The 15,519-nt window shown below is 42.9% G+C and overlaps 1 protein-coding gene across 2 annotated transcripts; it reads left to right on the top strand.

The window, feature by feature from the left end:
* Positions 1–418: 418 nt before the first annotated feature.
* Positions 419–15,265, top strand: dhx40 (DEAH-box helicase 40). Of its 2 annotated transcripts, none has more exons than XM_039670589.2 (17): positions 419–794; positions 915–1,060; positions 1,764–1,883; positions 2,176–2,403; positions 2,527–2,593; positions 11,434–11,565; positions 11,670–11,769; positions 11,907–11,993; positions 12,251–12,433; positions 12,531–12,611; positions 12,838–12,995; positions 13,887–14,001; positions 14,099–14,207; positions 14,288–14,379; positions 14,457–14,526; positions 14,653–14,881; positions 14,963–15,265. In XM_039670589.2, exons 1-17 carry the CDS (start codon positions 620–622, stop codon positions 15,079–15,081), a joined length of 2,211 nt encoding a protein of 736 aa, XP_039526523.2. In that variant the 5' UTR covers positions 419–619; the 3' UTR covers positions 15,082–15,265. The 2 variants fall into 2 exon arrangements, with proteins under 2 accessions (XP_039526523.2, XP_039526522.2); XM_039670588.2 differs by having other exon boundaries at positions 14,285–14,379.
* The last annotated feature ends 254 nt before the right edge of the window (positions 15,266–15,519 follow it).

Genomic DNA, 15,519 nt, shown 5'->3' with positions numbered 1-15,519 from the left:
ATTTTTAAGGAGTTGTTGCAATAATATGTTCCTGTTAGACGATTAGATACACTGTTGGATATCTTAACTGAGGTCGTTAATTTTCTGAACATAATCAGTCATAAATATATCTCTCTTTTCAAATCATAAATCAAATTTCATCTAACGTGGTGTTTCAAACAAAAGTTGCACATCTAGCATTCCTTTACAAGAAGGCTAGGCGGCCTACCATGGATGTGAAGTGCTTTGGTATTATTATCGATTTTATTTGTATTTGTTTGTATTTATTTATATTTTATTGTATTTATTTTGCACATACTTAATATGCACTCCACACTGAATTATAAAGATTTGTACACACAAATGATCGTTGATTCGTCATTGAGGAACTTAAGTGAACAGAGCGGCCTTCAGTCATCATCCTGTGCAGCAGATGGCGCTAATGCGTTTTCATTAGCTGTGAGTAAGAACAGATATGAGTTCAAACCGTCCAAACGCTCAACTAACAACTTGTAAACAAGATGAAATAAGGTCTTCTGCGCCATTAAAACGATATATTAATATTCTTCTGAGCTTTTAAAAATCGTTTAATGAGCTGAAACAATATTTCGTTGGATAAATAGCAGGTGAACGAATAGACATGTCAAAAGCAGAGAGGAGCAGTGAAACGGAGCATCACGAATCAAAAAAGCTGCCTATTTATCAGCACAAAGACAAACTCATTCAGGCTGTGAAGGAAAATGCCTTCCTGATCGTAACGGGAGAAACTGGCAGTGGAAAAACAACTCAACTCCCTCAGTACTTGTACAAAGCAGGCAAGTGAAGTTATGGATGTTCTTGACCGCTAATGAACTGGAATGGACGTGCACGTTTGTTCATTTACTGTGTATTTTGGGTCTATCGTTCCTCTTCATGATGCCTCTGTTTCTATTCAGGTCTTTGCAAGAAGGGCAGGATCGGTGTGACCCAGCCCAGGAGGGTTGCAGCCATCACTGTAGCCCAGAGGGTGTCTCATGAATTGGGGGTCAGGCTGGGTGAGGAGGTGGGATACCAAGTGCGCTTTGATGACTGCTCAACACAGGTAGGAGATAACAAACTCATGTTATCACTGTTACCATATCACACATGATAGCACTATGCAGAAATCTCAATATATTCTACCGTTCAAATGTTTGGAGTCAGTAAGTTTTTTTTTGGTGGAGGAGATTCATTTTTTATTCAGCAAGGAGGCATTAAATTTGATGACAAATATTTATTATGTCACAAAAGATTTCTGTTTCAAATAAATGCTTTTGTGGAACTTTCTATTACACTAAAAAGTCAAACTTTCTAACATTGGGATATATATGTTTGTTAGTGATGCTGTGATTTAAAAAAAAAAAAATCTGCATAGTGTAAGGAAGTACAAAAATATATTACCACAGTGCTTTATGAGTATTTAATATTTTCTTAAATAATATTTTTCACAGTGTGGAACTGTCAAAATAAAAAATAATAATAAAAAAAAAACTTTAATGGAACAAACATGTTAATTTCTTTTATATGTTTTTATTTTCTTACTCCCCTTAAGATAATGAATTACACATTTGATGTTTTTTTAGGCAGTAGCTGCTCTTTAAGGTAGCAAGAAATATCTTTAAACCAAGTAGTGATAAATGCTTTTCAAGTAAATTGAAATAATATAGTATTTGTGTTTATTAGAGTACATGTGAAAATAGCCTCGACCAACAAGGTATGGGCAGTTGTTGTAATTTTTAATGAGTTGGTATTTTTCTTTCCATCAGGACACTGTGGTTAAATACATGACAGATGGCTGTATGCTGAGGGAGATTCTTGCAGACCCCAGTTTAACACACTACAGCATTGTGATCCTGGATGAAGCCCACGAGAGGAGTCTGAATACAGTATGTGGACTTTATATGTTATGAATTAATTATGACAATCGTCTGAAGTTTTTTTTATATAGTGGTCTTTTTTATAGTTTCCAAGCTCTGCAGTGGTATCATCGTACATTAATTGTGTCAGATTATAATAACATGGTACTCTAATGTACTTATTATAATAGTATGGCATTAATACAATATATTTAAAAAAATAAACCTTGGTAATACTGTGGTTCTTTGGTTTTATTGCTAGTTGCAGCTTCATAAAATGCAGAAGATATTTAAGTCTTTTACTAAATTGTTTGTTTTTCAGGATGTTTTGCTTGGGTTACTCAAGAAGACTCTGTCAAAAGGGTCCCATGGCCGCAAAACACCCCTCAAAGTGGTGGTGATGTCAGCAACATTAGAAACGGAAAAGCTCAGCTCTTTTTATGGACACTGTCCCGTATTCACGATTCCTGGGCGTACTTATCCGGTGAAGGAGAAATTCTGTAATCTGATTGGTCCAAAAGACAAAGAAAGTTCTCTGTATGTCAAAGAGGTGTGTTGTGATCATATAGATTATTACAAACTTTATTACAAATAGTGTGGGTGCAGGGAAACTTTATGTTTGAAACACTAGATCCTTCATAGACTGTAAATGTGTTCTGTTTGTGATCCATAGGTGGTAAAGGTGGCTTTAGATGTGCACACAAATGAAGCAGCTGGTGATATTTTGGTGTTCCTAACTGGTAAGCTCAGCAGAGATGTACACTGTTGTTCAAATATTTTGGGTTTCTTTTTCAAAAAAGCTGTTTTTTCTAACTTTCAATTCATCAAAGAATCCTGAAAAAATATATAACACGGTTTCCACTAAAATATTCTAAAATATTAAAATACTAAAATATTCACAGGAATAAATTACATTTTAAAATATATTTAATTGGAGTTAAATGTAAAAATATTTTAACAATATTAGCCTATTGTTTTTACTGTATTTTACATAATTGAAATCTGGTGAGAACTGGTGTGACGTCATTTCAAACATAATCATGAAGTTTGTTTTGGGACTTCGAAACAGCTTCCCTAAGTGAACTTTCCAGAAAATTCACTCCGGCTAGCAAAAACAAGAAAAAACTGGAGAGCTGCTTTATAGTAGAAAATAAGTTATTCTAATTCAAAAAGTACTGATGCTGTTTTTAAATGTTTATTACTATAAAGCTGCTTGCTTTTAAACATTATATTGTATAAAGTGAAGTGTAGCGAAGAACTACCTGAAGCTGCTAGGGCTAGTTAGATCGCAGTGAACCAGGTGTGTCGGTCAGAACACCACAGAGTGAAGGTTCAGTTTGAATAGATTTATTCTCACTGGTATGCAGGATTAGCATGAGAGGAGGAGACAGCCTTTACATAAACTTTAACAGCTATGGAACTTGAGATCGATAGTACAGTAGATTGATGAGAGCTTGATCGCCAGATGGTATGGAGTTCCTTATTTGTATTTAAGCATGAAGATGATTGCTGTTGCACATGCAAGACTTGGTGGACAATGACACAATGTGAGTTAAGCACACTCAGTGGAGACCTGGAGTACAGACGGTAGGCCCTGCTTCAAATGACGTGGGTTTGGGTCATAAATGGGCTGAATCACCATTGGCTGGCATAAACATGTTTAGCATGCTTGTGATAAAGGAAGTAGATGCTTTATACGATTGTGTGTGTGGTTTCTCTGCAACACACAGAAGCAATACTCAATAATAGCAACATTACAAATCATCATCCACATACTGACTATAGGCTGCTCCCCTCATAACAATGATACAATGATACTGAATATAACATCTTCCATCATATTTACTTTACTATTTATCTACATTATTTACCATAACAGTATAAACATTATAACTCTATACTTGGAAGATCGACAAATTAATGAACATTGTCAGAACAGCCGTTAACTGCGTCATTACTGATAACGAGCATCAATCAGCAAACATCACGGAACAACACTCACTCTTTATAGGACGCACACGAACACAAGGCATCCACTTGGAAGGCAATAATGATTCTGAAACCCGTCTTCAGCTGTTCGTGATTACCGTGAACCTGATCACTAGCAGCGGCTGATGCAATCTGTCGTCGCACACTAAACGGAAGAGTGAGCAGCTCTTCCGGTAACTCCCTACAGAGTTCAAAATAAGAGTCCCAACTAAATAGTGCAACATCGTAATGTTATCACGATCATTAAAGGGCCTTTTGCACAGCCGCCCCCAAATTGCGTGCAATTTGCTCACGTAAAAGGCTCATCCTAAATTTGGACTGTAGAGGGGCATTCCTCATCCTCTTCAGCATCTGGAATGGCTGGAAGAGCAATAAGCCGGGCAACTGGCCGAGTATACACTTTGTCTTTGACTTTCACATCCACGGATCGCACATGACCATCTGCACTCGGATGTACTTTAACCACTCTGCCAACTGGCCAAAGTGCCCTGGGGAACTGAGGGTCCATCAACAGGACTACTGAATCCACTGTCAGATCAACTGGGACACTGTGCCACTTCTGCCTGCATTGAAGGGTTGGCAGGTAACACCTGATAAACCTTGCCCAGAAGTGATCTGCTATAACTTGGCAGTGTCGCCATCTCCGCCGGCTTAGTCCCTCACTCTTAGGATAGACAACTGGAGGTAGCGCTCCATCAAGCCTCCCCATCAGGAGGACATTAGGAGTCACGGCGTCCAAGTCATCAACACTGGATGAGGTATAGCCCAAAGGTTTGGTATTCAGTATTGCCTCAACTTCCAGTAAGGTAGTATGTAGTACCTCCTCAAAGATAGGCTGAACTCCTAAGACCGTATACAGGGCAGCCTTAACTGACTTGATCTCCCTCTCCCAGGTCCCCCCAAAGTGAGGAGCTGCAGGTGGATTAAAGTGGAAGTCAATCTTCTGCTTTGATAGGAGCTGTTGGAGATCGGATGACATGTTGTTAAAAGACTCACTGAGCTCCTTCTCTCCTGCCTTGAAGTTAGTACCCTGGTCGGAATAAAGTTCAGCTGGAGTGCCTCTTCGAGCAATGAACCGCCTGAGACTCATCAGGAACGAGTCAGCATCCATACTGTGCAGCAAGTCTAGATGCACCGCCCTGGTGGTAAGACACTTATAGATAATGCCCCATCTCTTCTCTGAGCGTCGCCCTATTTTGACCTGGAAAGGTCCGAAGCAGTCGACGCCAGTGGAGTAGAACGGCGGTTTGTATAAGCGTAGACGTGCCACTGGTAGGTCGGCCATCCTCGGGACCAACGGCTTAGACTTCCATCTTCGACACTCCTTGCACTGTTGTTGCACCCTCCGAACTGCCTCCCTACCACGGAGAATCCAGAAGACCCGGCGCATCTCGGCGAATACTCGCTCAGGACCCGGATGACAAAGACGAGCATCGTAGTCCTGTATAAGGAGTTTTGTCGCTGGATGCAAGGGGTCCAGGACAACAGGATGTTTAAATGCAGGGTCCAACCATTCAGCACGTCGGAGTCTTCCTCCTACTCGTATGATTCCTTCATCGGGGTCCAGCTCCGGGGACAGGGTTAGGAGACGACTACTTCGAAGGACCGCTTTCCCTGCCTTTAGGTGACGCAACTCCTCCGGAAAGCACTCAGCCTGAACTCTCCGGAAGATAGTCATCTCTGCCTGCCGGTAGTCGGCCGCTACCAAGGGCTCATCTCGGTCCGCCGCCCCATGTTCCTCCTGCGCTACGGACTCAACCATATCCTTCCAGGACTCGTATGACTGGCCCAGGTGGGTCTTCTGTCTGTCCGCTCTAGATATCACCCCACACGAAGCAGACTTCTTGTACTCTGTGATATCCTCTTCTGGTGCCTTCCCAGGTGAGGGTGGCCATTCAGCAGGTCCCTTGTGAAGGAAGGATGGCCCTTGGCTCCAGCGGTTAGGGATAGTCAATTCTGCCAGGGTCTTCCCACGTGTCACATCATCCGCTGGGTTCTGCGCAGAATCAACATAGCGCCAGGTACTTCCTCCTGTCAGTTCCTGGATCTCGGAGACACGAGTACCCACGAAAACCTTGAAGCGACATGACTCCGACTGCAACCAGGTTAACACTGTTGTCGAATCACTCCAGAGGATTGTCTGATCTGTCTTCAAGGTCAGCTCTCTCTCGAGTGTCTTCGCCAGTTGGGCAGCGGTCAAGGCGCCACAGAGCTCTAGGCGCGGAATTGAATGCTGTCGCCGGGGTGCTACCCTAGATCTAGCCGCCAGGAATGCCAGGTGAACCTGTCCTTCAGTATCCTCTGTCCTCAGATAGGAGACTGCTCCGTAGGCCCTTTCAGAGGCGTCACTGAACACGTGGATCTGTCTGGAAGCAACCACCTGATCGGTTTGAACCGAAGCATAGTGCCGGGGTAATGAGACACGTGGCAGTAGGTGTAACTCTGATTCCCACTCCTTCCATGCCTTCTGCAGATCTTGAGGGATTAGTGGGTCGTCCCAGTCACGCGGTTTGTCCCACATGCTCTGGACGATCATCTTTGCGCGGGTCGTGTAAGGTGCAATGAATCCTAAGGGATCATATTGCCGGGCGAGCACCTTGTAAATATTCCTCATGGTAAGTGGCCCATACTCCAGAGGTCGGCTCTTGTAGCCTAAGGTGTCTGTCTCCCAATGCCAGCTGAGTCCGAGGGCTGGTTCTGAAAGTCCGAGTTCATCATGCGAAAGCCATCGCTCCATGCTATCGGACCTCGCCTCTGCAGGTAGGTGCCTGAGGGCATCAGGTAGGTTGCAGGCCCACTGCCGGATCTCAAACCCTCCAGATGCAAGCACTTCCCTGAGCCGGTCCACGAGCTCCTTAGCTTCCTCTGCTGTGTCCACACTCTGGAGACAGTTGTCTACGTAGAAACAGTGCTCCACTGAATGCCTGACTCCATCTCCTGGACCCCCCTGATCTCTCGCGTGCCTTTGGAGAGCGAAGGTGGCACAGCACGGTGAACACGCAGTGCCAAATGGTAAGACCTGCCACTCGAAGACATCAGGGGGGTTTTCCCTCTTCATGTCCCTCCAGATAAACCTGAGGAGCGACCGATCTTCTGGTAAAAGCTGTACCTGGTGGAACATGCTTCTGATGTCACCACTGACTGCTACTGCACGTTCTCTGAAGCGCAGTAAAACGCCCAGGAGAGAGGCTCCCAATGTCGGTCCGGAAAGGAGGGTATCATTGAGGCTACGACCTCGGAATTGGAAGGAGCAGTTAAACACCAAACGACTCTTACCGTTGTGGCTCACTAAATGGTGGGGTATATACCATGACTCATCTTTGGTTGAGGTTTCCCTTTGGTCAATCTTCTTGACTGCTCCTGTCTCCACCAACTTGTGGATCGCAGCACAATACTCATCGGCTCGTAGAGGGTCCCGGGCCAAGCGTCTCTCCAAACTTCTGAGGCTGGGTACCACAGCTTCCATAGGAGCTTGGAGAGGGGGGATATCTCGCTTCCGTAGTAGAGGTGTGGCATATCTGAGGACTCCTGCGTCCTGTACTCGCCTTGTCTTGACCTCCAGGAGCTCCACTGCTTCCTTGTCCTGCTTCGACCGCATTGCCAGTTTAACGCTCTGGTATGGCTGTGTGTCCATCTTCCAAAGCTTCTCCACGTTCTGCATCAACTCCATCGTCTGGGGTGAGACACTAGTGAAGAGACACTGCTGGGTGCTTGATGCCCACTGTGTAAGATGTGCTGGTCCTTGAAGAGTCCATCCCAGTCTCGTGCGAATGGCTGCCGGACCTCCAGGAGGGCCCATTTTTACTGGCTCGATAGGGTTGAGTAGATGGGGGTAGTCAGCGCCAATTAGCACGAGCGGCTTAACGTGATTGAATGCCTCGAGGGGAAGATCCGCCAGGTGCTTGTACTTCCTCTTCAAGCTTGCGATGGGGTAGGAGTGGTCTGCTAGACCCAAGCGTTGAGAGGTGAAGGCCTCCACTATCCGGAAGGTTCGCTTAGGATTAGTAGAGGATGATATTTTAAATGAGACAGCAGCTCCCTTCAGGGTTTGAACTTCCTGCCTGATAGTGCGGAGAGCCAGGTCCTCAGGTTTCTTCTCCAAACCCAACTTATCGACGGCCTCGGGGAGGAGCATTGTGCGCTCAGAACCATCGTCCAAAACTGCGTAAGTGTCTAATGTCCTGTCCTTGTTGCGCAGGAGAACTCTGACGACTTTCAGTAGCACACGAGAGTGGGCCGATGGTCTGTCCAGGTAGAGGACTTCTGTGCTAGTGCTCACCAGACAACTTTCCGCCTTTGGTAGCTCAGCCTTGGGGCGTGCATTGGCGTCATGCAAGACCCGCAGATGCTTCCCTTGACACACCTCACAGAGTTTCTTGAGGTCGCATTGAGCTGCCTGATGTGCTCTCCCGCATCTCCAACATCTCTTATTCACTCGGATCCACTCAATGACCTCCTCCTTTGTGAGTCTCTGAATGGCTGGACAGCTATTCAAGAAGTGCTCTGTGTCCTCACAGTATGGACAGTAGGGTTTTGATTTGCTCTTCCATTTTTGCTTAGATGAGCTCTGACCCTCCTGTCTCAATCCTCGGTTGGACGTATTGCTCTCTGCTCCATGCAGCACCGTAGCTACTGGCTTGCTCCGTCGCTTCTCGGCTCGAGGTCCTGACAGCCCTTGGATACGGATGTCTGAAGGGTTGTCGTAACCCTGACACCACGACTCGTATTGGAGCCATTCCGCCAGGTCGAGCAGTGTATGGGTATGTCCGGGACGATGGAACATCTGGCGTCTGAAGTTCGCTCTCATCTCCATCGGAAGCTTGGTGAGGAGTCGTGCCACATGTGAGCCACATCTCAGCTCCACTTCTCCATCTGGACCCAGTGTCTGTAGCATACCCACGAGTGACTGTACATGCAGAGAGAACCTCTCAAAGGCAGCTACATCTCCTCTTTTGATCTCAGACGAATCCATCACTGCAGCGATCCTCTGCAAAGCCACATGGTGCGGCTGGCCGAACTTCTCGGTAAGCGCCGCCATGGTGTCGGTGTATGGCCTAGGTGAGTTAATGAAGGAGTCGGCAATGAGACAGGCCTCTTCAAGTTTCACGTGATCAACCAGTATCTGATACTTGAAAAGCTCTGTAGCGTCAGTGGGTAGCAGGTTTGCTAAGGCTAGTTTAAGCCGAGAGAACTCCATTGGATCCTTATGGACGAAGAAAGGAATTCTTGGTGCTGGCCCCCTGTACTCTCCTCCTCCTAGAGTCACCGATGCTGGCGGGAACTGTCTGCCTCGAGCAGGGTAAGGTTGACTTGTACCAGGCCTGGCTGGGTACTGAGTCAGAGATCCCGCCTCTGTGCGATACATTCTGGGCTGCGGCTGGGACATGGCCATGTAGGGTTCTGGCCCCTGAGTGTAAGACTGGACGTAGTGCTGTTCAGGACCTCGTTTAGGTTGAGGGCTGTTCAAGCTACGAGGGGTAGAATGTGGCCGACTATGAGCTGGGACACTGGAAGTCACGCTATCCCTCATTAACTGTAACTCGCTCATCATTCTGTCTATGACGGTGACCATACGCTGTTCCTTGGCAACCGCAGATGGTGGAGGGTAGTCACACGAAGGCCATGGTGGAGGGGGCAGTCCTTCATCATACTCCTCTTCCTCTAACGTTAATGAGTCACACGATAGTGGAAGGGGTGGCACTGGCCATCGCTCTGTGGACGGATCCCGCTGCTCTGCTCCTGACACTCTGGCTGAGACTGCTGACTCACACGATTCCCTTCTATTATCATGAGGTGAGGCTAAATCATACTGCATGCTCTCCCTGTGTAACCTGCTCGGTTCATCCTCCATATAGGCCATAGGGGCAGGTGGCCATTCAAGGGTCATGTTGTTAACGCTCTCCCCAGAGTTCGTGGAATAATCATCCCGTGCATTGGGGAGTCTACTCCACTTTACATGAGGCTGTGAACTCCACTCTTTCCTTGTCGGCGCGTGAGGTAGCGGGCTGACATGTGAGTCATGTATCTTCGGTCGCGCTACACTGACCTCATAATCTTTCAAATAGGATGGCTGCCTTAACTGCCGCCTGGGCCGAGTGGATGGGGCCCACACTGCTTCATCACTCTGTTGCATGCTCCCAGCACAGCTGCGATCCGGCTCGAAGGACCACAAAATGTAGCGAAGAACTACCTGAAGCTGCTAGGGCTAGTTAGATCGCAGTGAACCAGGTGTGTCGGTCAGAACACCACAGAGTGAAGGTTCAGTTTGAATAGATTTATTCTCACTGGTATGCAGGATTAGCATGAGAGGAGGAGACAGCCTTTACATAAACTTTAACAGCTATGGAACTTGAGATCGATAGTACAGTAGATTGATGAGAGCTTGATCGCCAGATGGTATGGAGTTCCTTATTTGTATTTAAGCATGAAGATGATTGCTGTTGCACATGCAAGACTTGGTGGACAATGACACAATGTGAGTTAAGCACACTCAGTGGAGACCTGGAGTACAGACGGTAGGCCCTGCTTCAAATGACGTGGGTTTGGGTCATAAATGGGCTGAATCACCATTGGCTGGCATAAACATGTTTAGCATGCTTGTGATAAAGGAAGTAGATGCTTTATACGATTGTGTGTGTGGTTTCTCTGCAACACACAGAAGCAATACTCAATAATAGCAACATTACAAATCATCATCCACATACTGACTATAGGCTGCTCCCCTCATAACAATGATACAATGATACTGAATATAACATCTTCCATCATATTTACTTTACTATTTATCTACATTATTTACCATAACAGTATAAACATTATAACTCTATACTTGGAAGATCGACAAATTAATGAACATTGTCAGAACAGCCGTTAACTGCGTCATTACTGATAACGAGCATCAATCAGCAAACATCACGGAACAACACTCACTCTTTATAGGACGCACACGAACACAAGGCATCCACTTGGAAGGCAATAATGATTCTGAAACCCGTCTTCAGCTGTTCGTGATTACCGTGAACCTGATCACTAGCAGCGGCTGATGCAATCTGTCGTCGCACACTAAACGGAAGAGTGAGCAGCTCTTCCGGTAACTCCCTACAGAGTTCAAAATAAGAGTCCCAACTAAATAGTGCAACATCGTAATGTTATCACGATCATTAAAGGGCCTTTTGCACAGTGAAGTAAATTTACTGAAATGCCGAATTGCAGAGAGTTCAAACATCCACATCACTTTGATAAGGTGCTTTCTTAACTTCTGTTTTCTTTCACTGCTGTCATTTTTATTGTCCGTTTATTTTGTTGAAATGAAACGCGGAACACATTACCATATTGCTCTAAACGTCCTCATCAGTGTGGGAGGCATTGGGATGTTCCCAAACAGTTTACCATTGCACACATATTTTTAACTCATTTTCACCTGAAAGATATATTGTATATTGTGCCCTTAAGAGACTTCTTTCAAAAACATCTTACCCACCTCAAAATTTTAAATGGGAGTTTTGCAGATTTTCAATGGTTAGAATACCTTTATTTGATATTTTCAATATTTGTCTTTAGTTTGTAGCTCTGTGCTTGTGTTTTTGAACAGGACAGTTTGAAATCGAGAAAGCCTGTGACTTGCTTTTTGAGAAGGCTGAGATCTTAGACTACCGTTACGATGTCCATGACCAAACTGTTGAAGGCCTTCTCATCCTACCTTTGTATGGATCCATGCCAACAGGTTAGCCTGTCTTAAGATTTGTCTCTTATGCAAAATTTCACTCTATTTTGACTTTAATTATTAATTGATCAATACATGTTTTGTTATATTTATTTTTTTTACAGATCAACAAAGGCAAATATTTCAGCCTGCGCCAAAAGGTGTGAGAAAGTGTGTGGTAGCGACGAATATTGCTGCAACTTCACTCACGATTGATGGAATCAGGTAGAAACGAATCGCATAGTATTACACAAGCATCAGTTACTCAATAATAAAGCAGCAGAAATAAAAAATTGCATGATTGTGGTTTGAGAAAATATTTCAAAACTCAACAACAATTATTTTTTTATGTTGTGTTATAGATATATCGTTGACAGTGGATTTGTGAAACAACTGAACCACAACTCAAGAGTTGGATTGGATATTTTGGAAGTGGTACCAATTTCAAAGTATGTGTCAGTATGTTTCATTTAGATTTTTTAATTAAGGTTTTTATTCATTTTATTATCTTTTTATTATCAGTATAATTACTTCATTATATTTTTGCTATGAATAAAGCTTTTGATGATTATATTATGAATGAATGAATTAAATTAAGCGTGGGTTATGCTACTTGTAAAAAGCTGTTTAGTGATGTATTACCTAGTTTGTTCAAATAATGAAAAACAGTTCAGTTTTATTCTGTTCTGATAATGTTTCATCACAGAAGCGAGGCTCAGCAAAGAGCGGGCAGGGCTGGACGAACATCTGCAGGAAAATGCTTCAGGATTTACAGTAAAGAGTTCTGGGACAAATGCATGCTAGACTACACCATTCCAGAGATTCAGCGGACCAGTCTTACATCTGTCATTCTCACACTGAAATGTCTCGGTGTCCATGATGTGATTAGGTAACTGTATTGTTAATTTTTTTAATTTTTTATTTTTTTTTTAGATTAATCCGAGTTCTTAGAATTGAAATTAACACTGTTCTTTTTTTAATTTTAGATTTCCTTATCTTGACTGTCCAGAGGAACGATTTATTCTGACCGCTCTGAAGCAGCTGTATCAGTATGATGCCATTGACAGGTGAAGTGAAAATCTCCCACAAACTATTACCTGTTATACAAGTACATTGCAAGAAACCGTTGAGACTCTAGAATTTGTCTTCAGCATTTTTCCAGAAGCCCATCTTAACCCCAGTATGGCTGATATTCACATGACATGTCAATAAAGTCACACACTGTTTTTTCTTCAATGTGTCAGTGCTGTAATCCGAGTTAAATACAATGCTAAAGTCAGCTTTTTGTGACAGGAGAGGTCACGTGACCAGACTGGGGAGGTTAATGGTGGAGTTCCCTCTTCCTCCCAATCTTACCCGTGCTCTACTCAAAGCTGCCGCTCTTGGGTGTGAGGACATAATGCTGCCCGTGGCCGCCATGCTATCAGTAGAGAACATCTTCATTCGACCAGGTAATAGTTCCTGAATGTTATCATTAATGTCTGTCACACTGAAAATTCATGTTTTAGATTTTAATTTAATCTCCTATAGTGTTTATTCAAAATGTTGAATTTTAATCTTCCGGTAAAAATGACAGACTTTTCTCTGGTCTTTTTTACTATAGACTGCAAGCTCGTTTCCGTTTTTTAATGCAATAGCCAGATGTCAAAATCCAATCAACAACCAATGCATAGAACCAAATTCCCGCCCTACATTTCTTTTTTTTTTATTGACAATCCATTTCACTTTGACGTCACAATACAGAAAAAACACACGTCGCAAGTTTCATTGTGAGCTATAAGTAGTTATTCTATGTCACATAATCTGGTCAACCGAGACTTAAATTTTCTCATAGTATACATGGCATCATCACCTATTTTCTCTCAGTGTCTGAAATTTTCTGATATCTATTCTGCTCTGATTGGTCAGATGGGCCAGTCTGTTGTGATTGGTCATCGAGTGTCGAAAACAAATGAACATTAATATCTGAAAAAGCATAGCACTGATACAGACTAATTATTTTCACATTATGGCAGAAAACCAATGGTCCATATTAAAATCTACTTCTACTATTTCTAAAGAAATGAAAAAAACGAAAGACAAATTAAACACTACAAGTGAAATTAGCCATCACAATATTATAATGTATTGTAGTCTCTCTCTCTCTCTCTCTCTCTCTCTCTCTCTCTCTCTCATATTTATATATATATATATTTTCTTCTGTTTATATTATTGTTATTTCATTTCTTACCCCCCACCCCCCAATACTAAAAATATTTTACAGTAAAATGAAATATCCTGTCCTATTAAATCTAACACCACCTAATATATTAGATAATTCCAATATTTTTACTTTTTTTTAGGTAAACCAGAAGGACAAAAAGAAGCAGAAATTCGACACAAAGAGATAGCAGATTCTGTTGGCGGCTCCAATGATTTCCTCATGCTGCTCTGTGTCTTTCAGAAGTGTAGAGCAAGGTAGACCATGAAGATTGAACGAATGACTAAATAAATCCAGAACTCTGAAAATCATGTGACATGCTGGGATTCATTCATATTTTGGTTCTTCTAATAGCGACCATCCATCCGCCTGGTGCAAAGAGAACTGGATCCATTGGCGAGCAGTGAAGTCAGCCTTCAGCGTTGAGACACAGCTGAGCGAGATTCTTCAACGCCTGAAGCAGGTAAATCAGATTTTCTCTACAAAAATTTAACTTTTACTTTTGTTATTTAAATTCTTACGACTTGTTCTTTTATGTAGCAGAAAGACTTTCCACATGAGACGTTTGAGGGCAGTAGGAATGAACTGCTGCGCCAGTGCCTTTGCCTGGGTTATTTCACCAATGTAGCCAGGCGGTGAGCACCACACTGTCATTTTATTACATAAAATGTTTTTATTAAAGGCAATATTAAAGCTGTTCTGTTTTCCTCAGATCTATTGGGAAATCATTCTGCACCATGGATGGACATGGGTCAAGCGTTGTTATTCACCCTTCATCTTGTGTAAGGAATTAAATCCATCCAAAAGTTCGACCAAAATCACTCTCATTTAAAAAGTCATTGTTTACTCACAATCATGTCATTTCTAAGCTTGTTTACATTTGTGTATGATTATTTTAACCTATTCAGCTCTTTGGTGAAGAATTGCAGCTGGACTGGATCATCTTCCATGACGTGTTGGTCACCTCACGGGTGTACGTGAGAACAGTTTGCCCCATCCGTTACGAATGGGTGAAGGACCTGTTGCCGAAGCTGCATGAAATCGACGTCTTTGAGCTGAGTAGTGTCGCAAGGGAAGAAGTAACGGATGAAGAGATGGCCCAATGGGAAAAGAAAGAAGCAGCAAAAAGACAAGCAGGTGTGTTTGAAAAGGCTGAGCTACATTTTGCTTGTCATATATTTGTTTATATTACTTATTTTTTTTTGTTTGTTTAAATAGAGGCCACAGAGGATGCGGCAAAGAAGCTGGAAAAGAGGAATGATGAAAGCTCAATCACAGATGCTCGAGCTCGCTACTTGGAGCGAAAACAGCATCGGCTACAAAGAAAGGGTACATGAGAGGATCATATTTTCACCACAGATTCTGAAGCCGCTGAATATATGAAAGACTTTTTAATCTCAGATTTCGGAGCATAATCCTGCCACAGCACTCTGGTCCTGTGGATTTTGATATGGCTTTTCAGTCACAATGTGTAACAAACACATATTTTTAAAACTTTTATATAAATAAATGTTTTTTTTTTAATATACTTTTTGATATTGGGTGTTATTTTATTACATCTTTAGAATGCATACTAAAGATTTTAAAGCACAAAAAAACAGTTTGCTTAATGTAACAAAAACATGAAGATGTAATATGATGTTTAAAAAAAATGATAGAAATGTATTTTCCCATCATTTTGAATTCAGATGCAGTTATTTGCGTTTATTGGTCACATTCTTTGGTTTGTTTAGACTACTTTTATGTTATGTTTACGACCTTAGAGGGTGACGGGG

This window comes from Pimephales promelas, chromosome 16 (genome assembly GCF_988280905.1).
Source record: "Pimephales promelas chromosome 16, fPimPro1.hap1.1, whole genome shotgun sequence".
Lineage (NCBI taxonomy): Eukaryota > Metazoa > Chordata > Actinopteri > Cypriniformes > Leuciscidae > Pimephales > Pimephales promelas.
Note: the sequence above shows the minus strand (reverse complement) of the source record. Positions and strands in the feature narration are given on the sequence as shown.